This window comes from Cariama cristata, unplaced genomic scaffold (genome assembly GCF_000690535.1).
Source record: "Cariama cristata isolate BGI_N322 unplaced genomic scaffold, ASM69053v1 scaffold6037, whole genome shotgun sequence".
Classification (NCBI taxonomy): domain Eukaryota; kingdom Metazoa; phylum Chordata; class Aves; order Cariamiformes; family Cariamidae; genus Cariama; species Cariama cristata.
The window spans coordinates 1-26,411 of NW_009628225.1; the positions used below are offsets into that span (position 1 = coordinate 1).

The 26,411-nt window shown below is 40.9% G+C and overlaps 1 protein-coding gene across 1 annotated transcript; it reads left to right on the top strand.

Moving 5' to 3' along the window:
* Positions 1-2,657: 2,657 nt before the first annotated feature.
* Positions 2,658-12,234, top strand: MMADHC (methylmalonic aciduria (cobalamin deficiency) cblD type, with homocystinuria; the record flags this gene model as incomplete). The annotated part of the gene is made up of 6 exons (XM_009704715.1): positions 2,658-2,802; positions 3,051-3,268; positions 5,767-5,872; positions 7,156-7,286; positions 10,309-10,395; positions 11,761-12,234. Coding segments are annotated over 6 exons (882 nt in total), but the record flags the coding sequence as incomplete, so codon positions are not given.
* Between the last annotated feature and the right edge of the window lie 14,177 nt (positions 12,235-26,411).

Below are 26,411 nucleotides of genomic sequence, written 5' to 3' on the forward strand. Positions count from 1 at the left end.
GGAGGCCAGTGCGTTCGCTTCTTTTCCAGAGGCAGCCGGGCCTGTCGGCGAGAGGGAGCCCACCGCCTGCAATGGCCACTGTGAGTAACAGATGCCCGCCTCCCCGGCGTTAGCGCCGGAGCGGCCCCCTTCTCCGCCGGCTTGCGGTACGGGGGTGGCTGTAAGTCAGGCCCTGCGCCTCGTCCCCATGAGAAGGCAAACCGGCGCCGTCGAAGGAGAGCACTTCTCCGTGTTATTCGGGACGCTTGCATTTTATTTCCCCTTTAAAGCCGTCTTTAAATCATCGTGCTTATGGGGGAGCCGTTGATAAAACTCTGAGTTACACCAAGGTACATTTTTATTTGAAGGCGATGGCGTTGTCATCCTTCCATCTAAGTTTTGGAAGCCAGTTTCTGTGGATATTGTGGGAATAATCGAATTGAGGATTAAGTAGGATCTGCTTTGGTGTTGGTTGGTTGGTTGGGTTTTTTTCTAAATGTCATGAGTTAAGATTAAGTACTTGGGTTCACCAGAGTGCTTTCAGACTGAAGAATGAAACACGCATTATTGATTTAGTCTTGCCACAGAGACATGAGTAATTTATTGATTTCAGCTGTATTATTTCACTTGTGTAATGCTAGGCATGTAAATATTTGTATAAATGAGCTCAGTCAACATATCTGTAATTAACCCTAACATTTCCATGTTAAGTGATCATGATTATGAGAAAAAGTGCTCTTTTCTTGTAATTACATGTCAGCTGTAATTGTGTACGTCCGTTTTATCTGTAATGTAATCATTATGCAGAAATTAATTTCACTAGTGGTTTTTATTTAGTAGAAGAAGAAGCATTCAGGTGGAATCGGCAGACTTTTGTTGTTGTTACAGGGACCTTTTAAACCTAGTGGTGTTTTAGAACTAGACAGCTTAAGGCCTTAACTGTAAATACTTCCTTTAAGTCAGACGATAAAATGTGCCTTTACGCGTTTGAGTTTTTATGATGTTGGTAGAACTTACTAAACATTGTATGTTTACACAGAGGTGATATGTAAGAAACTGGTGCTTACTGGATTAGGTCCTGATACTCTGAATAGGGTTTTTGTCTTAAACATACAAATAGTACCATTTTCTCACTTTTTTGCAGTAACCTTGTTGCACACATATTTAGTGGTAAACATATGCATAAAATTTTATAGAATTAAGAATACAGCAATTAAGGAAAATCCCGTTATGTCAGTTTCACAAAAGATTTTCTTTCCCTCACCTGGAAAATGAAATTTTATGAAAGCATGCATGCTATGGCAGGTGGGATTTATATTTTCCAGTAATGCACTCTTATGTGCAAGTGTAGTCAAGAGTATTAGTAGTTCTGTGCTGGAGTTAAATAGCCTTTAATTTTTTTTAAATTACACTTCTAATTATGATTGTGAGTGTATGATTTGTTATTTTTCTGTTATGCATGTGTAAACGCATTGTGAAAGTTGTCAATCTAGTTTTAAAGTATAAAAAATAGATCAGACTTTTCAGTTTAAGCACATCACCTGGATATTTCTTTTTTTAAAAACAAACCAAACCAAAACACAAAAGCCGCAAAAAAAAACAAAACAGTGACAGTTGCTCATATTGCTGCTTCAGATACTCGTTGGGCCTCATGGTGAGGAGCCATTAGCTCTTCAGAGCCCTGTTGAGACTTTTTGCCTGCTCAGGGAGATAGCATTGCATCATTTTCTGTTTACTGTGTAGCTGAATCAGTTTCTGACAGAATCATCTTCAGCAATTGGAAGTTATGTTGACAGTACAGCTCTGTGGCATGAAGCAGATTTTCTGGTGTATTCCAAGTCCATAGAATTCCTAAAGGTTTTGTGGCTTATTGGCATTTTGACCACCGTATCGATCAATTTGCAGTAATACTTGTTTGTAAATATGCGAATGTGCTGAGTTTGCAAATCTAGGTAATGCTGGCTGCACTAACTTAAGCTTGCACGTGTTAAATGATTTTGAGAGCAAAAGAAAGAAGCTGAAATTACCGTACCTGCCTGTTTTGATGTGCCTGCATAGTTCAGAGCTGTTGGTATGTGTCCTTTGCTGGTGCAGAAATGTGTGTAAGCGCACACATATACGTGCTTCTAGATGAAAGCTACAAGATGTATCTGATGTGATTCTGTCTTGTGTTTCCGTCCAGTCTTTTAAGACATAGGAATATAGGCTGACTAACGTTTGTGCTAACTTTCAAGGCAAATGTCTTGGATATCAGGGTTTACTTAATTAACAATATTTCTGGGTATTTCTGATAATCAGTCCTGTGATTGAATTGTGACAATCATGGAAGCAATGACATGCATGGAAATAATCATGGGAACAATCCTCATCCATAACTTAATGTGGGTTTGGGGTTTCGGTGGTGCTATTTAAACTTTTCAGGGGTTTTTCCTCACATGAGGAGGCCTTTCAATAAGTGTTTTCGAGGCTTTTCCTTTACTTAGAATAGTATTACTACTAAAATATAAAAGTAATAATAAAATACTTTTAAAACTTGATTTTACAGAAACACAATTGATCATAATTAAAATTGTAATTTATTTATTGAGTGAGGATTTCTGTTGTTACCCAGAAAGCTGTACTTAAAGTAGTATTTTTGCTAGCAGTATGTAATACTTATTTTGTTTTTCTCTTCTCAGGTGCTCTGTAACAGAGCAAGATTGGTCACCTACCTACCAGGGGTTTATTCCTTAGTCAAAAGAGTTGTAAACCCCAAGGCTTTTTCTACAGCAGGTTCCTCTGGCTCAGACGAGCCTCATGTTGCCGCTACACCTCCTGATTTATGTAAGAAAAAGCAAATTCATTTTCTTTGAATTCATGTGCTGTCAGAACTTTGCACCCTGTATAAATTTGGGAATTCTGAAGTGTGCTTTTTATGTCAGGCCCTTACTTCTGCTTGTGCATTGTGGTTACTTTGGTTATATGTGATTGTGATCAAACACAGATATTTGTATGGGAGAGGATTTTTTTTTTTTTTTTTTCCCTCTTTCTTTTTAGATGTGGTGACTAAAGCAAGACCTTGACTTTTGCAGGTCCAAGAACTGTATGGCCAGATGAAGTAATGGGTCCATTTGGTCCTCAAGACCAGAGATTCCAGTTGCCTGGTAATATTGGTTTTGACTGTCACCTAAATGGCACTGCTTCTCAGAAAAAAAGCCAAGTTTCAAAAAGTCTCCCTGATATATTAGCAGAGCCTTCAGCAAGTGAAAGGCATGAATTTGTAATGGCACAATACATAAATGAGTTTCAGGTAAGAACAGGCTGCTTCTATGTGAAACTGGTATTTCTTGTCTAAGAGAAACATAATTAATCTCTCTTTCTCTGAAAAAAAAAGATATTGTTGATTTTCTAGATGGTTTTGAAAGATGAACTTCGACCGGGAGATTACATAGAACCTCGCTGAAGTTTTTTCTTTTAGGAGTAGGAAACATGTCAGGGTGTGGGTTTTCTGACACTATGTCTAGGCAGTGCTTGGTGAAATAGCATTTTAGTAATGACTTAATTATATGGATATGGGAGAAGAAAACTTAGTTTCACAACTTGCTGTTTGCCAAGTCTCACCACCTTTTATCAAATGGAATTGTTAGTTTCTACAGTATTTCATTTAGTGGATCTGGACTTGCATAGTTTGGACAGTGGTTAGATCTACCTGCTTAGTTCTGACAACCATTGAATTCACACAGGAGAAGCAGATCAACCTGCCTGAACCTCAGGTCTCACAATGAGACTACATTTGGGCGATGGCAGAGCTTGCAGCGAGTTAGGTGCATTGTTAACAACAAGCAGCTTGGTAATTCTTAACGTGATCACAGTGTTTCAACAAATGTTTAGTACTGCTAGCTGCTGACTCAACTTTCCAGGCTCTCTGAGTTTGCGACATGCTCAGACTTTTGAAGTCAGCTATCAAATCTCCATTGTAAAAATGCTGTGTAGTGTTTTTTGTAAATGTAGCATTGTATTCCAAAGTGTTCAGAAAACCTAAGCTTCTGGTGAGCTCCCCAGATTCTGTTTTCAGCTTGTGTAGATCATACTTTCCGTTGAAAGCCCAACAGAAAATTCTGGTCTTTGGTTTGTTTAGTGCAAACTAGGTGCACTGAATGCATGTCTGCTTTCTAGCAAGATTACTTCGATAATAAAATGATTGGTGCAGCTGTTGCTGTCCAGAATGGGAGGGAGAAACTGGAAAGAGCAGAGGGAGGTTTTGGAACTGGTATTCAGAGTCAGAGTCTGCTCTGCTTCATACCGGTGATGTTTAGGAATCCGTGAACAACATTTAGCTAACGAAAATGCTAAACTACTCATCTGGGGAGAGGACCCAAATTTGAATGAGGAGATCAGTTGAATACCAGAACCTCCCGTAGGTTGCTGCAACAAGCAGGAGAAAAGCTCAGTGCTGCTGATGCTCATGCACCAACCCTTGAACCAGTTGGAGAAATGTCAGACTTCTGTCACCTCTGTGTACCTGAGATTCATGTATTAGTTTTATCTGAGCAATGGAAATGGGCCTGCCAGCCTATCGGTATCGGAAAGCGGTATTGATCTTTGGAAAATGGCTGTAGTCTCTTGATGATAGCATGCCTGGTAAGCGTATGGACTATGTAAGTGGTGTTTAGCCAGATAGAATGGGAGTAGTAGACAAGAAATCACAATGAACTACCATTCATAGTAAGAGAAGCATCCTATAGTTAGGATGGCTTGTCAGGCTTCAAGTACCAACCGATCAGTCCCAGTGACATTGCGATCGTAATGCAAGGTACATGTGGAAACATGTATTGAAACTGCAGTTAATGTCTGTTGTTTGTCTATTGTTGTGTTTATTTTCTGATGGTTTGGGTTTTGGTTTTGTGGTTTTTTTTTTCCTGGTCTTGATTGTTAACTTCTAGAACAAAAATGCTAGCCACACTGTGTTTTCAGTGTAATAGTTTTCTCTAGGGAGAACTTTCAGATACAAACAAGTATTACGTAGGACTTAATGTACTACTCAACATTGTAATATCAGTCTTGGAAAAACTTACTGAAATGCATTTTAAATTATGGCATAGTTAGAGCTCAGAAAACTGTATTAAGGTATTCTGCACCTGTTAAATAACAATTGCTATCCCAAAGGAGGCAGTTGTTGTTATTATCGTCTTCAGGGCCTTTTAAGCTTAAATGTTAGATATCTAACTTAAAGGTGCTCCATTTGTAACATACCCAGAAAAATCTGTTGAGGTTTGTTTTTTTTGGTTTTTGTGTGGTTTGTTTTTTTTTAAGAAGCTGTAGAACTAAAAAAGTATAAAGGATAAAAATGGTATTATTGGAAAACCATTCTGCTTCTTGAGCTACAACAGCTACCACTGAAAATGCTGTTAATTAAGAACTCTAGAACTGTTGTGTAACTTTTAAGGTTTTATTCTGGCTCAGGTAATGTGTGTATATGTGAAATCTATGAATTGCTGTTGTATTGAATACTTAAGGCCATTGTTCCAGAAGGATATTTTTTCAAAAATTTCTGTATTGGTTAAGGCTTTGAGATAATACAGTTACAATAAAATACAAAACTTAAAATTTCTGTAGAGGTTTAAGTAGTATGTAGTACCTATATCTGTTCCAATTTTAATATTTGAAAAAAATTAAGTCTCATTGCAAATCATCTTTCTGTGAAACTGCTTGAGTGTATCGGTGGATATTTAGTCACAAAAACATAGTAGAAATTTATTACTGTTGTATATTAACGAATTAGAAAGTTACAATTTTCATTTTTCTCAGGGTGCTGATGTTCCACAGAAACAGCAAATAAATAACGCTGAAACTTATTTTGAAAATGCAAAGGTAGAATGTGCAGTACAAGCTTGTCCTGAACTGTTACGAAAAGGTATATTTTTCACTTTTATTGACAGCCGAGAAATTACGTCTTTTTTTAAAAATGTAAAAATATGTAAGTAAACACTCTGATGTAATTGATGCCACAGAACGTGTAGTAGAAAAGGGTTACACAGAGTTAATATTTTACAAAAGAAAAATACATACTATAAAACAAGAAGTAAAACTTTGCTGTTGACAATACTTGGTATTTCATATAGAATTGATTGCCATTTAAATTCAAGGTCAGCTGGGGTGGGGAGTGACTTTCAGCTGCTTTCTTTAGCGTCAGGTAGATTTTGGAGTGGATTTTTCACTATCCAAAAACCAGTTTGTGACAAAATCAAATCTTTTGGCACTGCTGCTTAGTACAACGGGAAATTGAAATTAATGAAACTTCTGAAAGCATTGGTTTTTTATCTTTCTTTAAATTGCTCAAGAAGGAAATGATTGAAATTAAATTTGAATAAAACCTTCTGATTTTACAAGTGATGTACTGAAAGCGAGAGGAGACTGAAATCTGACTGAAGTCCTGGTCTAGACGCTGAAGAGAGCAGACTTTTCAGAGACTAAGAAAGAATGAGCCTTTAGACTTTTAATTCTGGAAAGCACTTTTTTCCTCCCACACTGAAAACAAGGCTCCATGAAGCCTAAACATGACTTCCCTGCTTCACATGCATTGCCCTTTGTAGTCCAACAGATGATGTAGAGAGGGAATCATGATGGATTTGGACCTTTTCTGCTCCGGGGGAGGAACCGTCACAACTCATACCGATAGTATGCTACTGATACTGAGTCTGCCGTCATGTCCTAGGAAGTAGATCTGGGACATTTCTACTGAAAGATTTAATGTAAAATTCACTGTGTGTCAGGTAGTGTGACTTAGCCAGTTCTCGCATGTTTGCAGAACTGTGGTCGTCAATTCAAAATGCTAAAATATTATTATACTTGGTTTTATATCTTTGCAAAGAAAGACACTTCTGTGCACCTTCTGAAACGTACAGAGTAGTGGGGCTTTCACCATCTTGCAATTAAATAGGAGGTCTTGAAATAGCAAACTCCCCTCTCTAAGTTGCTTTTAACAGGACCTTACAAAGGTACATTAGTTGCCACAAAACCAATGTCGGGTTTTCAAATCAGCATGCTGGTTGCTGAATCTGACGTGGAAAACACAGATGTTTCTTGGATTTAAATCAAAGGAAGGCTCTAAAGTAGGGCCAATAACTTGTCTAAAACTGAAAAACCCTAAGTAAAATGCAAGAGCAAGCCATAACATGCCGGTTTCACTTTTTTTAGACTTTGAGTCGATGTTTCCAGAAGTGAATGCCAACTGTTTAACGGTGTTAACTGTCACCCAGAAGACTAAAAATGATATGACTGTATGGAGTCAAGAAGTGGAGGATGAGAGAGAAATGTTGTTAGAAAATGTAAGTAGCTAACATGAGCATCAGTTTACTTTTGTTTGTAGATGAATCTTTTTGTCAACTATGTGTGTATTTCGGTCCATTTCTAGCTCTGGTAGTAATATACTGTGTTACTTTTTAGAGCATTTTTGAGCTAATCCTAGGTTCTCTTACTGATAAAATGGAGCCAACTTTTTTCCAGCTTTGTAGCTTTTTCACTACTCTACATGAAATGTCTCATAGAACCATTACATTCTTTATAGTGAGATGAGTCAGAAATATGCTAAAATATTATAAAATGCTGCAGTAAATTAATAAAGATAATTGATTGTTGTCCTGTTGCAGGTAAAGGGCAGCAACTATTTTCTCCCTTTACATCAACTTTAGTGTGGTGCATTTTGTAGGATTTCGCTGCTCTCGTCGTTTTTCTGTGGTGTAGCTGAGATTCCAGTGTGGAGTCTGTCCGTGAGTGTGTCCTACTTGTAAAAAGTGGTTGCTCTGTTTGTTTTTTTTTTTTTTCCCATTCTGATAATGCGTACAGTTAGTGCTTTTAGCCCGGGTATCAGTTATATTTATTACATCTTAACCATCCTCGTGAACTTTGTCTTCTTGTTGCGTTGCCACGAGAGGGCTCTCTCAAAATCGCTTTATTTCAGATTTTTCAGGGTTTTTTTGGTGTGTACTCCAGCAGGTGTCACCATTTGCCACTGCTGGCATTCTTTTCTTAGCACCTCACAATACATTTCTAGATACTATTTATTACAATTTTTCTAAAACTAGTAAAAATAATCCTATAGGATTTTCATTGTATAGTGAGGGCCCTATTTATGTTTGAAAATAGTCTGGTAATGTCCTTTGCAATCCTGTAAATTGCAAATGTGGCCTGTGTAAAGCAGTGTAAGGGTTACCACGAAAAAGGAAGAAGCGGTCTGAAGGATCAACGTAAAGATTACACACAAATTAAAATTCCCTTCATTTTAGTGCGTTCTTCTCTTTGAATTATTTATGGTCTGTTGGTCTTTGGCATTGTAATCTGGTCTAATTATATGTTAATTGGCATCTTTCTTCCTTGTGCACCTCCCTGTCAAGTCTAATATAGTCGTGGTAGGGGTGTTAGGATGTTGGATGTAACCTCCCGGCCTAAAGGTTACTAACAGCAAGTTCACAAGAAAATGGTCTGTTTGTTTGCTCCTTAGATGGTTAGAAGTAGTCTTAAAAATACTAATTTAATGTGAGAGGCTTGTGCTAAAGTAATGAGGGTTATGTACAGCCAAATCTAAATGTTTACAGTCATGAATCTCAAGTGTTTATTAACCGCACTCTTCAGTGATTGCTGAGGGGTTGTTACGACACTGGATCAAAAGATGTACTGTATCAGAAATGTAATGCCTAAAGTGCTGTCTTCAGATGGCTTACGTACATTTGTGACTTAATTTACATAGTTAATCATCAGAGCCATCAAACCTCAAAATACAGAACAGATTACTGCAAAGGATAAACTCCCCTTATTTTGGACCATTAAGGGACTGAAGCTGAGTAACTATAATAATATTTCTATAAATTTGAAACCTTCAGCTGCTGAGGGCACTAATTACAGAGAACAATCTGATTTTTATCACTGAAAGTGAATAAAGTATTACATTTATTCTGGAGTTAGAAATATTTCTTTTTTATGAGATTAGGAAATTTGTTTCACATTTTGAGGAAGCTATGTGAGTTCTGTTTGTGCTTTACTCTAGCTCAGTGTATTCAGCCATTAAGGTTTTTGCACTTGGACATATTTTTCATATTTTTCAGTGCCTGGATGGTTTTAGAACCATCGCATATCTCGACTTTTGTGGGGTTTTTTCCTCACTCACCTTTGCAGGTTTCTTCAGAAGTTTTCTATAGGTCCCTGCTGGCCCTCATGGGTTGAAAACTGCTGATCTGCGTGATTAAAGGCACATAACTGACATCTCATGTTGTTGCTGATTTCTCTGTGGAAAAAATGTGCTGTGTAATCTGTAGGTTGTGTAATTATTTTGTGCCCTGTATTTTGGTGTCAGAATACAGGAACACAGCTTTAAATCTACCTGGTTGGATTTTCTTCTGTATCTGACAAAGAAATAACTGCAACTCAACACCAAAGATTTAAAAAAAAATACAAACAAACAAACAAAAAAAGCAGCTTAATTTCTAAAATTAGCTGAGGTGAAAAGTTTGCTACAAAAAAAAGTAGATTCTTTAAGCTGTCTCTTCAGAAAAGGGAGGTTTTTGATGATGCCTCACAGAACAGGGAACTTCTTGGCTTGGCATGTTGCTTAATTGGAAATACTATTTACAGGAACATCAGCTGGTGTCCTCCAGTGTAATTGAAACATGAGCTACAACTTGGATTGTCAAATAGTGGGAGAGTTTGAAATCATTATCCATCCTGACCGCCAGTTTATTAAAACAAGAGAATTGGTGTAGATTTGTGTAAAAGTCAAGTGCTTATGGAACTGTTTACTATTATGATGCAAAACTATAACATTCTTTAAAATCATTTCCAGTTAAACATTCATAATGCAGGAAGGGCTACGTAATAGTGCCCTGTTGGCTGAGATAAGACCTTACAGCAAAACTATGTTTTTAATATATTTAATGCTACATTTAGTGTCAGATTTGTGGAGTTAGGTGAGATCTGTAACTCGTGGAAATAACACAGAAATACCTGAGGTCATGGTTGACTTCTTAAAGAGAGTAACAGGTATGATTGCAATCTGCATGAATAGTCAAAGCAATTACATTATTCTTTGTACAGGTTGTTAGTCCATTACTGACTGGCACAAGGATCACTTTTAAATCTCATATGATTGGGGTATCCTAATGTATGCCATTTATTCTAATCCTCTTAATATTATTAATATTTTTATTGAAAGTATGCTGAATTTCTCATTTATTAGTAGAGGCCAAAAGAAATCTGTGATTGTTCGTTTTCAGAATATTTTGTATGTGTTCTGATGTGTGTGTATGTATGTAACAAAAATCTCATTTGATATCCTTCTTTCCCTTTATTTTCTTTAAGTTCATTAATGGTGCCAAGGAAATTTGCTATGCAATTTGTTCTGAAGGCTATTGGGCTGACTTCATTGATCCATCCTCAGGACTGGCAGTAAGTTATGTGCTGTGTGGAATATGCAGTGGACACCGCTATGTCTTAACTAGCAGTGGCATTTGTGTTCTGTAGGGGTTAAATCCAGCTTTTTCGTATGGCTCAAAAGCTGTTACCGTAGGATAATTCCTTTCATAAACTAAGCTAGGATAGCAACCCTGAGCCAGTTCCCATACCTTGCCAGCTGCAATGACAGCTGACGCTTTAGAGAACATTGTTCAGCAATGAAGTTGAATTTTAGTTAACTGTGGAAGTTTTATGCCCAAGAGCTCTTGGTGACTGCACAATAGCCTGGGTATGCCCTCCCAAGATAGCTTGGGAGTCCTGACACTTATTTGTGTAGATGGAGGGTTTAAAAAAGTCTCTTTGCCATAGTTAATAGTATCTTTGTTACTTTGTTGGAAAAAAATTAATAGCTTATTCCTATTAAACAGTGTTGGCATTCATTATGAAGTTACAGCAGTTCTCTGGAGGAGCTGACACTTTCTTACCAAGACATCTGTGAAACATAAAGAGTCTTAAAACTTAGAAGAGAGAATTGAGAAAGCTTCTATCAAAGCTTGAGTGCATATGTATTTTTGTCTGAGAACTAACTGTTAAAACCGTATCATAGTTGAACATAATCATGACAAAGCTCAGTTTGGTGGGTTTTTATTTACAAATGCTGTGAAAGGCAGTGATTTATTTTGTCAACAGGGGCAAATAGGTTTAACAGGGGATGTTTATAAGGCGAACAGGCAGTTGAAGGTGTGTATAGTGCTTAAAAGCTTCCCAGAAATTCCGTGCATTTAGGGAATAGTTACAGATTGATGACAGTAGGGTTCTGTCTTCAGGCTCCAATTCAGTAGTAACATCCTTACCGATAACCTGTTCATCAACGAGTAGGCTTTTGGTCAGAAGCTTCCTCCTGACATAAAGCAACTGAAATACCCATTTTCAATTTACACGCACTTTTGCTCTTAAAGCATCTTTCTTTATAGGGCGCTCATTGAAAGGGTACGTATCTTATTTTTGCTATTTCACAGAAGGGTTCTATCCTTAATGCCTGTGGAAGTAGCAGAACCTTTCCAAAGCACTTGAGGTTTTTTGTATGTATCATTGACTAGACGTTCAAGCACAGTGGTATGCCTTCAGCGCTCTGTCAGTGATGAAGGAAAATCTTTAAATATGGGATACCAGTATAACCACAGGTGCTCTGCTTACTTTCCTGTGTAGATTTCGTGAATAAAACTGTACATAAAATTTCCTACAACAGATGTAACTGGTACTTCGTGACTTGGGGTTTTGTTTTAAAAGCGGGTAGTTCTGGCATTTTAAATGCTCTTGGAAATGTTCACGTGAAAAATTCTCTCTCTTTCTACCTAGTTTTTTGGACCTTACACAAACAACACTCTGTTTGAAACAGATGAACGCTATCGCCACTTTGGATTTTCCGTTGATGACCTTGGCTGCTGCAAAGTTATTCGTCATAACATCTGGGGTACTCATGTGGTTGTAGGAAGTATTTTCACTAATGCTGAACCTGACAGCCCTATCATGAGAAAACTAAGTGGAAATTAGCAGTCATCAGGGTTTCACAAGTTCTTATGACCTTTGCATTCTTTTACTTGATGATTGTTTCTAAGCATTGTCAGGAAATGCCACACTTTAAAGTATTCTTAACTAATAAAGTAGCTGTTATTTATTTTAGTCTTTGTGAATACGTGTTCACCACATGTGACTTGGAATATTAATTGACAACATTCAAACAGATACCTTTTTGTGCCATATGAGTTTTAAGCTGTGAGTTTCCTTCATCTTGAATGAGTTTAAACACACATGTATATAGCTATCTGCCTATCCTTCTTTAATACTGTCTTACAAGCCACGCTTCTTAACTGTTTTGTCTTTCAGTGTCTTAACAAATCTGTGCTGTTAGTATTAAAAATCCAGATGCCGCTCAAGTTTCTAGGAATTTTGCCACTTACTGGAATAAGTAAGTGGCAAAAAAGTGGAATAAGTAATAAAATTGTTCTCCCAGAATACAGCACTTTATAAAAACTGCAGAAGTTAATGCTGGACTAATCACTCATTTGCTGTTCTAAAATGAGAATAATGAGATAAGCTTTCTGTGGTCTCTAACTACAATACTTCAGTAGGGAAGTGTTCACTTGACTGCTACATCCAGAGACTCAGTAAAAAGTCTTAAATTACTCTAGAATCAGTCATCTCTTAATGTTTTTTGTCCTCATGTTGCTTGGGATTTTATTTTCTCGGTGTTAGCTAAGTGTATTTAATTAGCTTATATATGTAAATGTAATTTAAAGTTGCTTTTGTAACTTTCTTAGGTCATTAAATACATTGTGGGAAAAAAAAGATAATAGGGCAATACTTGGATATCATCATTGTTTTCCTGTACTTGGATGCAATTTAGACTTGTCTCTGGAATTTTGAAATGCCTGTGCAGAGAGCAATTATGATCAATTATTGCAATTATAAAAATATTTTAACAGGAAGGTTTCAGTAAACTAGTCAGTCTCTTCAGGTATCATAAAAACAATCAGGTCAGTTGAAGTCACTGAAGGGAAGAAAATGCAAGGCGCCTGAAATACCAGAACTATCAGCTGCCTCGCTGCAGAGACAAAGAAATAAACTAGATTTTAATGTCATTGCAGTCGGTTATGGGGGCCATTTGTTAGTACACCACCACAGTGGCTGTGCCACTTCATGCACCAATGGGAATCCTTCCGTCTTGACTCCGTCAAAATGTAGTGCAGCTTTTGTCTGGATAATGGCTGCGCGAGATGATGATCTGAGGGGTTTAGCTTCCTGTCAGGTAGCTACGGGGTTTAATTGTTGTGTCTTTTTCCAAGTATGATTTAAAACTTGTTCTAGGTTTGTATACTAATTCTATTCCCTACTCAGGGTTATCACCAAAGTCTTTTTGTTGGCTTTAACGGGGTTTAGAACCAGATCCTTTACCAAGTGCCTGTATCTGTCCTTGTTAATGACTGCTGCCAGCCCATAACTTTGGCGGATCACGGAGGTGGACGTGAGGAAGACTTTCCAGTGGAGAAGTGAGTGCTGTCTACTCCAAATTCATTCACTAAGCCAGCAAGTCGGAGGTGGTCTTGCTTACCTACCATCATTGTCAGCACTGTGAGCTCTATCCTGCGCACATTCCAAGGTTGAACTTGAGGCAGGATTTGTTTATCACTTTGTCATGGAATCTGTGCTGTCTTTCCAGAGCCCAGGTTCTTGAGCTCCACTCTACTGTCCAAGAAAGCTGTATTACTTCAGTCTTTTTTTTTTTTTTCTCATCAAGAGGATTAAAAAAGCTTGAGAAGCTGCAATGTGTCTTGTCTGTTTGCAAAATACAATTATTTTGCAGAACACAAATTAGCTCATTTGATAAAAGAGGGTTAGTGTCTCGCTGGCCAGTGGAGTACACCTGTGGAGAACTTTGGATAAATGTTAGGAAAATAAATTTTTGTGAAATGGTTCACATATTTTAACTATCTTGAAAACTCTTGATGCTATCTTTTTTTCAGATGACTTTGCCGTATTTACCTTCCTATGTTTTAGAAAGGGTGGGAGCTGTCGGGCAGCTATTCAGATTAAGCTTGGGACGCTAGTTTTTGAGTTCATGTTCTTTTAAAGTTTCGTCCTGTAAAGGGCTTTTACAGTGGCTTTTCAAGTGGCTTCAACCTGAGGCAGAAATCTCACTGAAAAGAGTGGGAGTTTTGCCTTGACTTCACTAGTACTAATGTTTCATGCCAGAAATTGAGGGGAGGTGTGATATTTCCTGATATTTTTCTGAATAAAACTTTTTCATACATACTGATTCTCAAGAGGCTGGAACTGCTCCAATTTTATTTCCCTCACATCAGAAGAGCTATACTGTGTATTATTTAATTTGCTACTATGAAATAAAAGTTCTCGAATACAGTGTAACTGTAGTTCTGATAATAAAAAACAAAACAACTTTCAGTGTTACAAAATGCATTCCTTTCTAGGGTAAAGAAACAAACACATAAGAAGAGCTATTGTATGTAAGGTCACGTCTGCCTCCTTAGCAAAGATTACGGCTCTGTGGGAAGTACTGTTTTTCTTAATTCAGAGAGGCTGCTAATTTCTAGATGTTATAAATCCATTACCAAATATACCAGAATTTATTTTTTGCAATAAATTCCATTAGAACTTATGTAAAGTAGTGATGCTGAGTGTCACAAGAGCAGTGCTATTTCTTTGTGGGGCTGCATTTGCAAACACGTTAATGTATGTGGAGAATATGCTTAAAATGATGCAAGTCTAGAAGTTATTTGTAGTAGTCAAAAGGCTAAAGAAATGTTATAGGTGAAATATTTGTCACTTAGGTGCCCTAAGATAGGAGGAACTGAGCTAAATGTCTTTCCACAGAATTCCTAGTAAAGGTGAGAAAACTTACGGAGTTGTTTTTTTCTGTCCTAAAATACCTTGGGACTAATCTTACCTGAGCTATTATCCTGGTGAAGTTCTACACTGCCGTAGTCTCCTCAATAGCTGGTGGCATCTCGGCTAAGGACCATAGTGGTGACAGGATTTTAATTTTAATTTACAAGAATAAATTTGAAACCAGGCTTTAAAGTGTAATGGGGATAAATATGGAACAAGATACTGAGAAATGGCCAGGTCACAGCTGGAAAGAGGTGTTTTCCTGTCCTGTGGAAGATGAAAGCCCTGGCTGCATGTCTGAGCTCGGTGAAACAGGGAGATGTTGCTTTGTTGGTTGAATCAGTACAGGGAAATACTTAACTATCTTGAGATCTTCAGTGGGAAAGATTGGGATCTTTCTTTTTCCACCTGAAGACTCCTGAAGTTTAGACTCGGTGATAGCTTTTACTCGGTAGAAATGTCCAAGTAGCAAGTACCAAAAAAGTTTCTATTTTCAGTAAGTTGAAAGCTTACGTGGTTTTCAGTGCCATGAATGTTCATGTCTAAGCTGTGCTACTGTAGGTAGGGGGTAGGACAGAGGTACGGTATTTTAACAGATTGAGGATTGTGTATGAAAAGGAGTCTATTCCAGATCTTCTCCTCAACCACTTTGGTTCAGCTCAGTGAATTCATTGATTTATTCATGACATCCTCATGTAACAGCGTGGGTTTTAGATCTTAGCTTTATATCCAACTGTGCTTAACTTGGGAGAGAGCAAATAAGCTAGTCCTCTGGTTCACAGAGTTAAAAATTAACATTATACAGTCTGTGACATGGAGGGAGTAAAAATACTGCTGGTGATACAGAGCTGAAATACAATGGAAAAATAATTGTGTGACTTGCCTCGTGTGCCCAGACCTTTTAAAGCCTCTTTTTATTCAGAGTCGCTTCGGTTTTTTTACTCAACATCCTCAAAATTGTCATTCAAACTGATGTTCGCTGTGCGTACGTTTATAGAGAGCAGGAAAAACAAGCTAGGTAATCGAACAGCTCTCATTTATAAGAACATAAACAGTGAAGAACTCAATTCTCCTTCCACTAGCGAGCCACCTGACTGGAAAAAAGCTCTCCAAATAATCCAGAGGGTCAAAGGTATCACTTGGGGGAGAGGGCCCCTTTTCTCTGACTGCCATCTTGGCTGCAGGCTCGTTGCCCTTTCTTGCTAATTGCAGTGTCATTCAACGAGAGATACTCTGGTTCGTAAACCCGCAGGACAGCACGGCTGTAACTTTAGACAGCTCCAGGTAGCTGATCCGGAAAGGTGAGGCCGCAGGACGTAAGCTACTTTGTCACGGTAACGTACATAAAACTTGGTCTGTGAGCTTGTCTTACTATGAAAGCTGCTGCCCGGTCAGCCTAAACTCATTGTAGAAATCTGGATATAGGGTGGAAAAAATTCATGAATTTGGAAGAACTGAGCCTGTGTTGGTGCTGTTGCTCAAACAATTTGAAATAAGTACAGAGTGGCAAGACAGTTTTTATACTCGGAGCGATTTGTACAATCGAAGATGTCAGGGCTGGGCTCTTTTTCCCCCTCCGCTGCACCCTTGGACAGCAGTGGAGCAGCTCTCCGCGCAGTTTGCTTGCTGGACTGAAAGAAATGTGAAAGCTGCCGATTCAAACCACGTACGGAATTGATTTTTGAGGATGCAGAAAGGAGGTGTGAAAGATGCAGCTAAGGAGGTTATTGTTGCATCGTGTTCCAAGATACGCAGCATATGTATTTCTGAAATCATGTACTTTAGAAACGAGGTAGCCTACTAAACCACGGTGTTACCGCTTGAAAGCTGCCCATGTGACCATGTATATTAAATTAATTCCTTCCCTTGCTCTTCAGCTAATCCTTGGTGGACACTGATAACGGCCCTTGCATTTGACGGTAGCAAGTGAATGGCAGAGGTGCCTTTGTTGGCATCGCAGCAGAGATGTGGAAGGTTGGCTGATGAAGGAGAACGAACCGTATCTATGTGAACTAACTGGCGAGGGCTGAAATGCCTCACCTAATCCAAAGTGAAACATCCCATGTATGGATATTTGTACATATTCATTCTTCTACCAAAACAGGGCCTTTTCACACAAAAATTTCAAATATTTCTGGGTTATTTTTAAATTTTTCTTACACAAAGCCAAAATCCGTAGACAATTACTGATATTCTGTCTGAACAGCTGTTTTTACCACGTATGTGTCAATATTTCTTTTTTCGCTTGACCTGTCCCTATGCACATAAAGGTTGTGGTCAGGAAAACCACACGATGTAATGAAAAAACTGATTTAAGCTTCCCTTTTAAACAGCAGAACTTGACGCTGGTTTGTTAGGACTCACTAGGAAACCCAGAGAGAGAACCCAAAGCTTGAAACGTTGCATTTTCATAGCTTGTGTCTCCATAGCCCTCATGGCTCCCGAGGAAGGAGGAGAGGAGATCTGGAGTGCAAATTCTGTCAAGTATTCTTGAGTTCGCCAGCTAACCTGCTGAAACCAAGGCATCCTCCAGTCACCACGGAGCTGGGATGAGTTAGTAACCCAGGCTAACGCTAGGACTGTAATGCAAAGTAATGTAGCAGGGAATTATTTCCTAAGGACAAGGCAGAACGTGTGGATGCTGCTGCTCTGGGACTGCCTTGTGTGTGCTATCAGGGGAAAAAAAAACAAAAAACAAAAAAAAACCCCAAACCTCACTAGCATAAACTCACATGCTGGCTATATCGTTTTGCCTTTTAGTATCACTACTTCATTGGTCTAATTAGATGAAACTCTGTGATTTTTTTTTGGTTGAGTTTTTTTTAGCTTGAAAAAGCATCGGGTGGGAAGGTGCTGTGTATAGCTAGGTGTGCTGTGAAAGGGAACGCCATGGTGGGTCCAAAAACCAAATCCTCTGTGCAATTGCTATGTCAGGAGCGAGCGCTAACGTTAGTCAGAATTTCCAGCAGAGGAAACTAATTAGAGATAAAAGTATTAATATAGAGTAAAACTCCTGCAGTTTAAGTTACTACCTTTTGTCTTCGAGCAGAACTTCAGCAGGAAAAAATTTTAATTGCAATTGGAGTGGTGAAGTGCTCAAGTTTTGACCCTGCTATTAAAACCCTTGGCCAAAGAACTTCCATCAGCCATCAAGACCTCAGCCACACCTGGGCACTAATTGCTGCCACTGATGACCTGGGCTTTTTTTTTTTTTTAGCTTTTGAGGGGGCAGTTGGCCAGCTGCTTTAAATTATTTCATTGAAGCCACCAGACCTGCTCTAATTTCCACCAAATAAAGGTACAGCTCATTGTGCTTTAAGGTTAAAGATTGCCATGCACGTGGGGGTTCAGCTTGCTGTTCTGAGCAGGTCAGTTGGAGCCTTTTGTGCCCTGAAGTTTTCGTGCAGGCTGGCACTTGCGTAGGGCAACTTTTCCCTAAATCTGGAATTTGTCCAGGAGCTACATGCCCATATGCACACACGCACCCGAGGTTCGCAGCAGCTGCTTGATGACAACAATAACAGCTTGTGTCAGCTGGAAGAATAAGTTATGTGTTGGCTTTCTCATAGCATCCTGCTCTCTTATAATTCTCTTTGTTTCCAGAGGAACAATGGCATCTGACAACCACCTTTGTCAGGGGCAGATCTTTGCCAGGGGACACATGCAGCGGTGATGATACATACCGCTTCGGTCTGGTTTAGAGATGCAAAGTTTATTTTTGCCGTGGGAGGGTTTTCTGTGCCCTGTTAATACGCAGGCTCTAACCTGGTTAAGACTCGTGTGTCTTAACCAGGTGACTGAGACTGAATTGTTTGCCCGTGATCGCATCCTAAACAGTACACTCAAAACACAAAACCTCTTAAAACAGCAAATTCTAGCAGCGCCTCAGCAAAGCAAGGTGCCAGACCAGCCCTATTCCCTAGTTAAACGGACCCCCCCTCCCAGGGGAGGCAGGTTTTCCACAGGTGGGTAATTGGGGCTCAACGCGCCGCGGCTGGTTGCCCCCAGCCCTGCCTGCCTTGTCCTGCTGCGGTGAGGCCTCTTTGGCTGAGCTGCTGAACTAATCCTGCCTCTTCTGAGGGAATTTGGTCGCTGTTTGTATCACCTCGACGTGGGTAAGTTGTGTCTGTGAGATGCTCTCAGCCTTTCAGCTCTGAATACTGTGAAAATAATGTGAATTGTTGTATGGGTACTTGGGTCTTGAGACAGTGAAGTCCCTGTAAATGTCTGACAGGTTTTGGAGGGGCTTTATCTGGGTTCGTGCTGGGGAGGAGGAGGATGGGGCTGAGATGAAGGGCAGCCCAGCGTGATTGTATGAATTCCTGCTTGGTTTGCACGTGGCCGCAAACCTGCTCTGCCCCTGGGCAGCAGTTTGAGGATGGAGACCCAAGCGTGACAGCTGATGCGGTCTTTGCTGAGAAGCTGATGCGGTGACAAGAGAAAAAGCCTCAAGATATTTGGTGAACTCAAGTGTTGCTAAAATACTTGGGTGGTTTTGTACCAGCTGGGGTTTCCCGAGGGCTGACTTTGCTGCAGAGACCACAGGGCTGCTGCTCAGCCCCGGAGCCTCCAGCGGATCCACCGCAGTGGTGTCTTAGCTCAAGAAAACCTGAGGCTGAAAAATTTTGAACCAAGGAATTTACTATTTCAGATAAATAGAACCTAAACGCTGGAGTGGAGCTGATGAGCTCACGATAAACGTGGTTATTTAGTTATTTTCCAGGACTGCTTTGTTTACTTGCAGGATTTTTAGATATTGTTCTCTTTTTGTTTTGTCCAGTGATCTTTGCTCCCTCTGAAGGGGAGTGTTGTGTGGCAAGTGTGTTTTAAATCCAGAACTACGTAAGATTTTGAGAACATGGAAAACTAGAGGTTGGTGGTGAAGAGTAAGATGAGAAGACCCAGCGGTGCAGGAGCGAGGTATGTTTGTGTAGAGGTGTGGAAAAGGAAATTTGGCTGTGAGGGGAGAGGGCAGATCAGTGCTGACTTGGTACTTTGGAGTCTGAGAGAGGGGAGAGAGATCAGAAGAGTTCAGAATTTAGAGACAAAAGCGGAGACAATAACATTATTCATTCTTACAGGCAGGAATCAGAGTAGGAACCAAAGGAAACCCAGGTATTTAACTCCATCCTGGTTTTTTATGAAAGTTGTCCAGAGCAGCACATGACTTCCAGCTCAGGGGATTTCCCGACAAGCCGACATCCCGGTTGTGCCTGCAGAGCCTGGGTGATGGGACCCCCCCGGTTCCTCTCCCTTCTCCTCCTGCTGCTCCTCTAATCCCCACCATCCACACAAAACATGACCACGTCCTTCCTAACACCGCTCAGACAAGAACTGCTTGTGCAGCCGTGACCTTCTTCCAGCATCTTGTCCCGTCCCAAGGGGACACGTCCCATTTAATGACTCAGATATCCCACAGAAACGGGAACAAACGTGGGGCTGGCCCACCGGCACATGGGGTTTGATCTTTGCAGCCCTCCAAAGCCCCTGCTCTTCCAGCTGCTCTCATTAAAGGCATGAGAGCCGCACGCCTCCTCGTGCTTTTGCCAATTTTCTTTTTTTTCTCTTTTAACAAAAACCTCAATAATCACTATCTACGTAGTGAGTTGTTTCATTTGGAAATTACTTATTAGGCACTTAAGTGCGGGGATCTTGGGCTGTGTGGGCCGTAGCCTTTCACTACAGACTCTGCAGGTTCAGCAACGGTCTGTGACCACCTTCTCTATATGCGTGTCCTGTCCGCATTTTTCCGAAGAGATCTATACGTAAAGATGTATGGCATATGCTGTATATAAATCTATATGGTACTCGGAGACAGATGGATGCTAGTGTGCCTGCCTGGCTTTTACACAAGTTGAGGTTTTATGTGCATGCACAGAGTCAGAGGCTGAAAAATCCAGCTTTGAACATAGAAATCCTTTATAAAGGAGGATTTTCACAAATGAAGCTAATAGATCAGGTTCACTGGTATGCTACATTGGCAATTTTTTCATAATTCCTCTCTCCACCAGCTTTTTCTTACTGTTCAGGTTTTCTGCTGGGGCTGACGCTGGAAAATTGCTGCAGAGTTGCTGAATATTTGGTGTTGGAAGGTGTGGGAAATCTGGGAGTTTGAAAAGACACTGAAATGTCGATGAGCAAAATGTCAATAAAATGAGCCCCTTCCATCCCTGCTCCTGCCTACCCACTGAAAAAAATTGGTTCTGAAAACCTGTTGAAAATATATCTCAATGAAAATGTAACTGAAAAACCATCTATTATTCCCAAAATTCTAATGTAATGAATGAGGTTTTCTGCTACACACTAACACCCACAGCGAGGATAAGAAATAGCTGGTTTTGGTTTTTTTTTTTTCCTTTTGACAAATATGCTACCATCATCCGTTAAGGAAAGAAACTGTGTTTCCCACCTGGAGAAAAGCCAAAGGGTGGTGGTGGAGCTTTGAGCCCAGCACCCAAACCCGCAATCCACATAAAACCCAAGACTAAATCACAGTTGCAAACTGACTGTGGCTTTTATCTTCCATGGGCTGCTGCGGTGCCTTTAAAATAGTAGCCCTGCACCTTGGCAATGGCAATTCTTGCTTTAATTTTTTTTTTTTCAATAAGGCTCAGGCTGCTATTTGAGGAGCTGCACAAACACAAAGGTCTCATCGGCGTGGAGTCTGAGAGGGGAAACCTAACAGGATTATGAGACTGAAATTTCATGCAGCTGGGTGTTGTGCTTCACTGAGAAAGTAATCTCTACCACTAAAACCGCAGTGCCTGGCAGATTGGAAAAGCTTTAAGAAAAACAAATGTAGTCTGAGGGCTGGCCTTTGGGGAAGGGTTTGTGTCTAAAAGAGACACGGCGATATCCCACGGAGACTAAGTGATGTCTGGTGGAAAACATTGAGAAACGAACTTGTTGGAATATATTTCCCTTGAAGAAAAAATGAGAATGTTGGTTAGTGGGATGTTTTCGGATGCCAACCCATTCATTTTGGTTGTGAAAAAGCCATGTATGGGCGCACGTATTGCACCTTACCTGTGCTTAGGCAGGTAAGACATAAGTTGAGTGTGAACAGTAAGAAATACCCGTTCCAGGTGGTCAGCGACGGGGTCAGTAAAGTCAACCCCGCGTTCTTCTGTTCCCCATGACGCCTGCCATGGGCTTTAGGTGCAGCTCTTTTACTTGGCTGTCCAGGTACGGCACTGCATGGCACGCAACCTCACAGCAGGAGGATTATCGACATTTTTACAGGAAGAAACCCACACCTGGGCAAGTTACACCTTTAAAATAGTTACCTACTCAAAATATTCTCCTTCCGGCACCTGGCAGCAGAAAGGACTTGGCTGACAGCCCCTTACCACCATCCCAAATCAACGCTTTTTGGGTAGGAGCTTGATTGACAAGTTGAGGTTTAGCCTGTCTTCGGTAAAGCTTGATAGGAACATCTGTAGCACAATTAAAACCTATTGAAATTTTACATTGGTGAGTAGGGAAATGTTCATAAATCTCAGTAAAGCTGACTTGCTCAGGTTGCTTCTTGGCATAAAAACCTCTGGGAGGTTGGGGGTTTTTTTGACAGCTTGGTATCACTTTGTTTTTGCAGTATCGTCAGCCCTATGTTGGGTTTGTTTGCCTTTATTGTGGATAGGGTCCATCATGTTGAAGATATCCTGCAATTTTTTTTTTTTTTTTTACCCTCAAACTTGTAGGGTTGAGTTCTGTGTGATGAAATATGTGAATGTTGTGTGTCTAAAACCTGATGAAATCTTTAAAAAGGGATCAGAAACCTTAAACTCCATAAATGCATATAAGTTGTAATAGATATATTTTAAAATGCTTTTGAATATATAATGGCAATGATAAAGGAATGAAGTTGTTAGATCAGAGTGGGCAATGGGTGGCTGATGGTTGGCTAAGGAGGAATCCAAGTGGACGGCAGGATCAATGTCAAGGGGAATCCCAACCAGAGACAAGCCAAGAGAAATTGATACGAGAACCGATCAAATAATCTAATGAGGTTGGTATCGTAACGCATGTATTAGCAAGATGCAACAAAAATTGGAAGCCCCTTTTGACCTGGAGCAGGGAGTGTAATGCTGTGGGTGTACAAGGGCTTTGATTCAGAGGGTTGGGCCCCATCTTGGTTTTTAAAGTCTGAATTGATGCCGCTTTGGGTATCACCATTTCCAAGGTCTGCACCTTCAGATCATGACAGTTAACTTATGCTTGCCACCCAGTCCATAATACACCTGTTTCAAGTCTGTTGCCCGGTTCCTTTCCCACTACCTACATATAGGTATGGTGATACCATTTACCAGAACCACCATTCAACTTGTTGGCAGTTTCTTGGTGCAAAGAGCAAGTTGTGATACAGAGTCCCCTCCCAGGCCTTGAACAGGAATATATGGGAACCTCCAGGCGGTAGTGAGACCCTTGGGGCATAGCCTTTGCTGCTTGCTTTAGTCTCTTCAAGGGGGTTAAAAAAAGCCAAAACAAACAAACAACAACAAAAAAAAAACCCTCTCAAAAGCTTTGCCTAGCCATTTTATTTAAACTGTGGGTTTGGTTTTTTTTTTTTTGTGGGACTGTGCTGGATTTTGGCTGACAATGGAGAAGAGGTTCTCAGGTCAAAAAAAAAAAAAAAGAAGGAAAAAAAAAAAAAGTATTAGGCATTGCAGCTAGCGCAATCAGGAGGTTCGGCATCGCTTTGGCTGCCTTGGTGCTGGGTGGATTTTGCATGAATTGGGTTGCTGAAAGCTGTGCTGGGCTGCTTGATTTGCCCAAGAAAGCCGGTGAAGGCCGTGTCTAGGGGCATTTAAGGGGAGGAAAAGAGCTACGCAGTCAAGTTGAATTGTTTTTACTGACGATGAATTCCACTGCTTTGCGGAATTAAAGCAAAGCATTTGTTGGTTAACACCTGCCTTCGGCTCACTGCGCCGTAACACCAAAACTCAGCGATTCAGCAATGGGCTAGGGAAGGCTGCGTGCCCCGGGCGTTATCCTCTTCCTGGCCCCGGGCAAGGACTTGCCTTTCCAGAGGCACCTCTTGAAATGAGATAACAAAGTCTCTTCCCTCAAGGCACCTTTGTAAGCCAAAGGGGCACCAAACGCCCACCCGCCAGAGAGAAACTTATTTTAGGACTAACTAAGGGGGAGTTCAGGAGCTCTAAGTCAGTCAATAGACCGTAGTTAACCGTGGTATCATAAATTGCATTTATTCAACTTAAAGATGCGGGAATTGGGGCTGTGCAGAAGCGCTGTGGGCTGCCGCCAGCTTCGCGTTATCCACAAATACTTTTGAAACGTTTCGTTAGCTACATGAAGTTGTTTACATCCCAGTAATTGTGGGTTTCAGGAGCGGGAATTAGAAATCACTGCGTGAAAAGCCCCGGAACACGCTGGGACTAAATCAGTGTGGAATTACATTTATGGAAGACAAAACTTGCCCAGAGCAGGTGAGGGAAATGAAGATCCAGAGGTCACAAATTTAAGCAGGAACCTCCTCAGACTTATTTTGTTAAATGCCCAATTTACAACCATGTGTAACAAATAACCATAGGAGCTCAACAGGAGGAAACCAAGGGGAAGATTCATTAGCTACAAAGGGAGTTAAAACAAAACGCTCTCAATACAGCTTGTCTCTTTTTTGGTTTTTTTGCTAGTAGGACATCAGAGAAAGTGCAAGAGGAGGGGACAGCGGTGTCCCAGCGCGGGGGGTGGCACCGCACCGAAGAGCAGGGCTGGTGATAGCAGTTGTATGTTCTTGTCATCAGACACCTCACACATCATCTGAATATTTAAAACATTTATTTATACAAATGTACAGCATTTACAATAGTTAAAAAATTAGACATTTAAAAGGAATATCACGTATATAAATATGGTGCAGCTCAGCATTTATGTGCTTTAAAAAAAGACCCCCAACAGCTCCGCGGGCAGACGGGGCACAGGGACCTGCTGGGACAGGGAGGATCTTGCGCGGGTTCCCCGCTTGCTCTCAGTCACCTCAATTTGCTCTTTTAAGCTCAAGGTCCTTAATTCTTGTACCACAGCCGGAGGTAGCAGGTCGGGCCCCTTTTGAAGGGCACAGCCATGGCACACCGGTGGGAGAGGGACCAGCACGGCACAAGAACTGGGACTTTCTCCATCTATAGCAACGTCACGGTCATGGCAAAGCCAGCGATGTGCTTAGGAGTGGTTCCCGCTCAGGTATTTGCAAAGCACCGCTCTCGGCCTAAGCACATGGCTGCCAGCTGGCTACTCTAGGTGGGATGTAGCATTCATTTCCAAGCCACTTTTTCTAGGCATGTCCACAATTAACACAATTTAACCATCTACCTTAGCATACAATGAATCAGCCCCTGAAATACCACTTTTTCCTCCACCAACTACAAAGAGAGAAGTAACTGGCTTGGTTTAACGCCTCTACGATGCTGATAACTAAATTTGATCAGTGGCATCCCAGTCTTTTTGGGTAGAAAGCGCTACTGGGTACCCAAAAAAGTCTCTAGTCTGGCTGAGGTGCACCCAAATACCGTACGGAGATCCTGTCTGTTAGGGCACACGAAGAGCCAGCTACCACCGGAGCCCTCGTCATCTCATTGCAGGTCCCACACCTTCCATATGTGGTGGCAGTGGTCCTAAAAGTCCAGCATCTCAGGAAGAAATCTGGCCATTCCTGCAGCTCAGCCCATGTGGTTTTACGTGTCTAGCTCAGAGTTACCATGCCACAGGCTGTTAGGCTTGTTAAATAATGACAAAACTGCAAAATAGATGGGAAATAGAGGGAGGGGACATACAGAGAAGCCAGAAAAGGCAGCCAGAAACCTGGCTGTAAGCTATTGACTGAGGCAGCCTGCCCCGGTCAGGAGGTAACATCTGCTTCTTGCTGCTGGTTACGTATCTTATCGAGTGACTCCTACAAGCACGTGTTTAACAGCAAGGCCCAAAGAATAAAAGGAAATTCTTAAAACATGCAGCTGAGCTGCCAGCACCATCATGCGAGCCCTGGGGACGGTGGGGAGCTCCCCACGAGGTGCTACAGCTGGCCACGTGCAACACGGCTCGAGCCTCAAGCCCACCTGGGCTGAACAGATAAGCAAGATGTTCACGACTAAGCCCAGGTTTCCCACGCTTCTGCATCGCGCTGGCTTTCCAACACGTCGTCTTCTCAAAGAGCATCTCCTAGAGCTGGCCCTGCTCCGACACTTGGCCAACGTTTAACCCCCTTCCCTGGAAGAGTAACTGAACCCCTGCACGAGGTCCTTCCAGACTTAAACTCTTCCCTTTTGCAGGATAATAATAATAATTATAATAAATAAATACCTAAACCGCTGCCAGAGAAGTCGTAACCCCCTCCACCTCATTCTCCCCCAACCCATTAGTCCTTTGCCCAGCTCTGCTCGAGAAAGCTGGCAGGAGAGAGGGACAGGCTTTATAAAGACTGCAGGGTTGATTTTTTTCGGGGTGTCCAGAGATAGGGCTAACTTGCATAAAATAACGGATTGCCACTACCCTCTTAATACTAGCAATCCGTGAGCAAGTCACAGAAGAAGTGAAAGGACAGCAAAATGCAAGGTTTTGTCTGTGAGGGAGGTCAGCTAGCCTGTCCT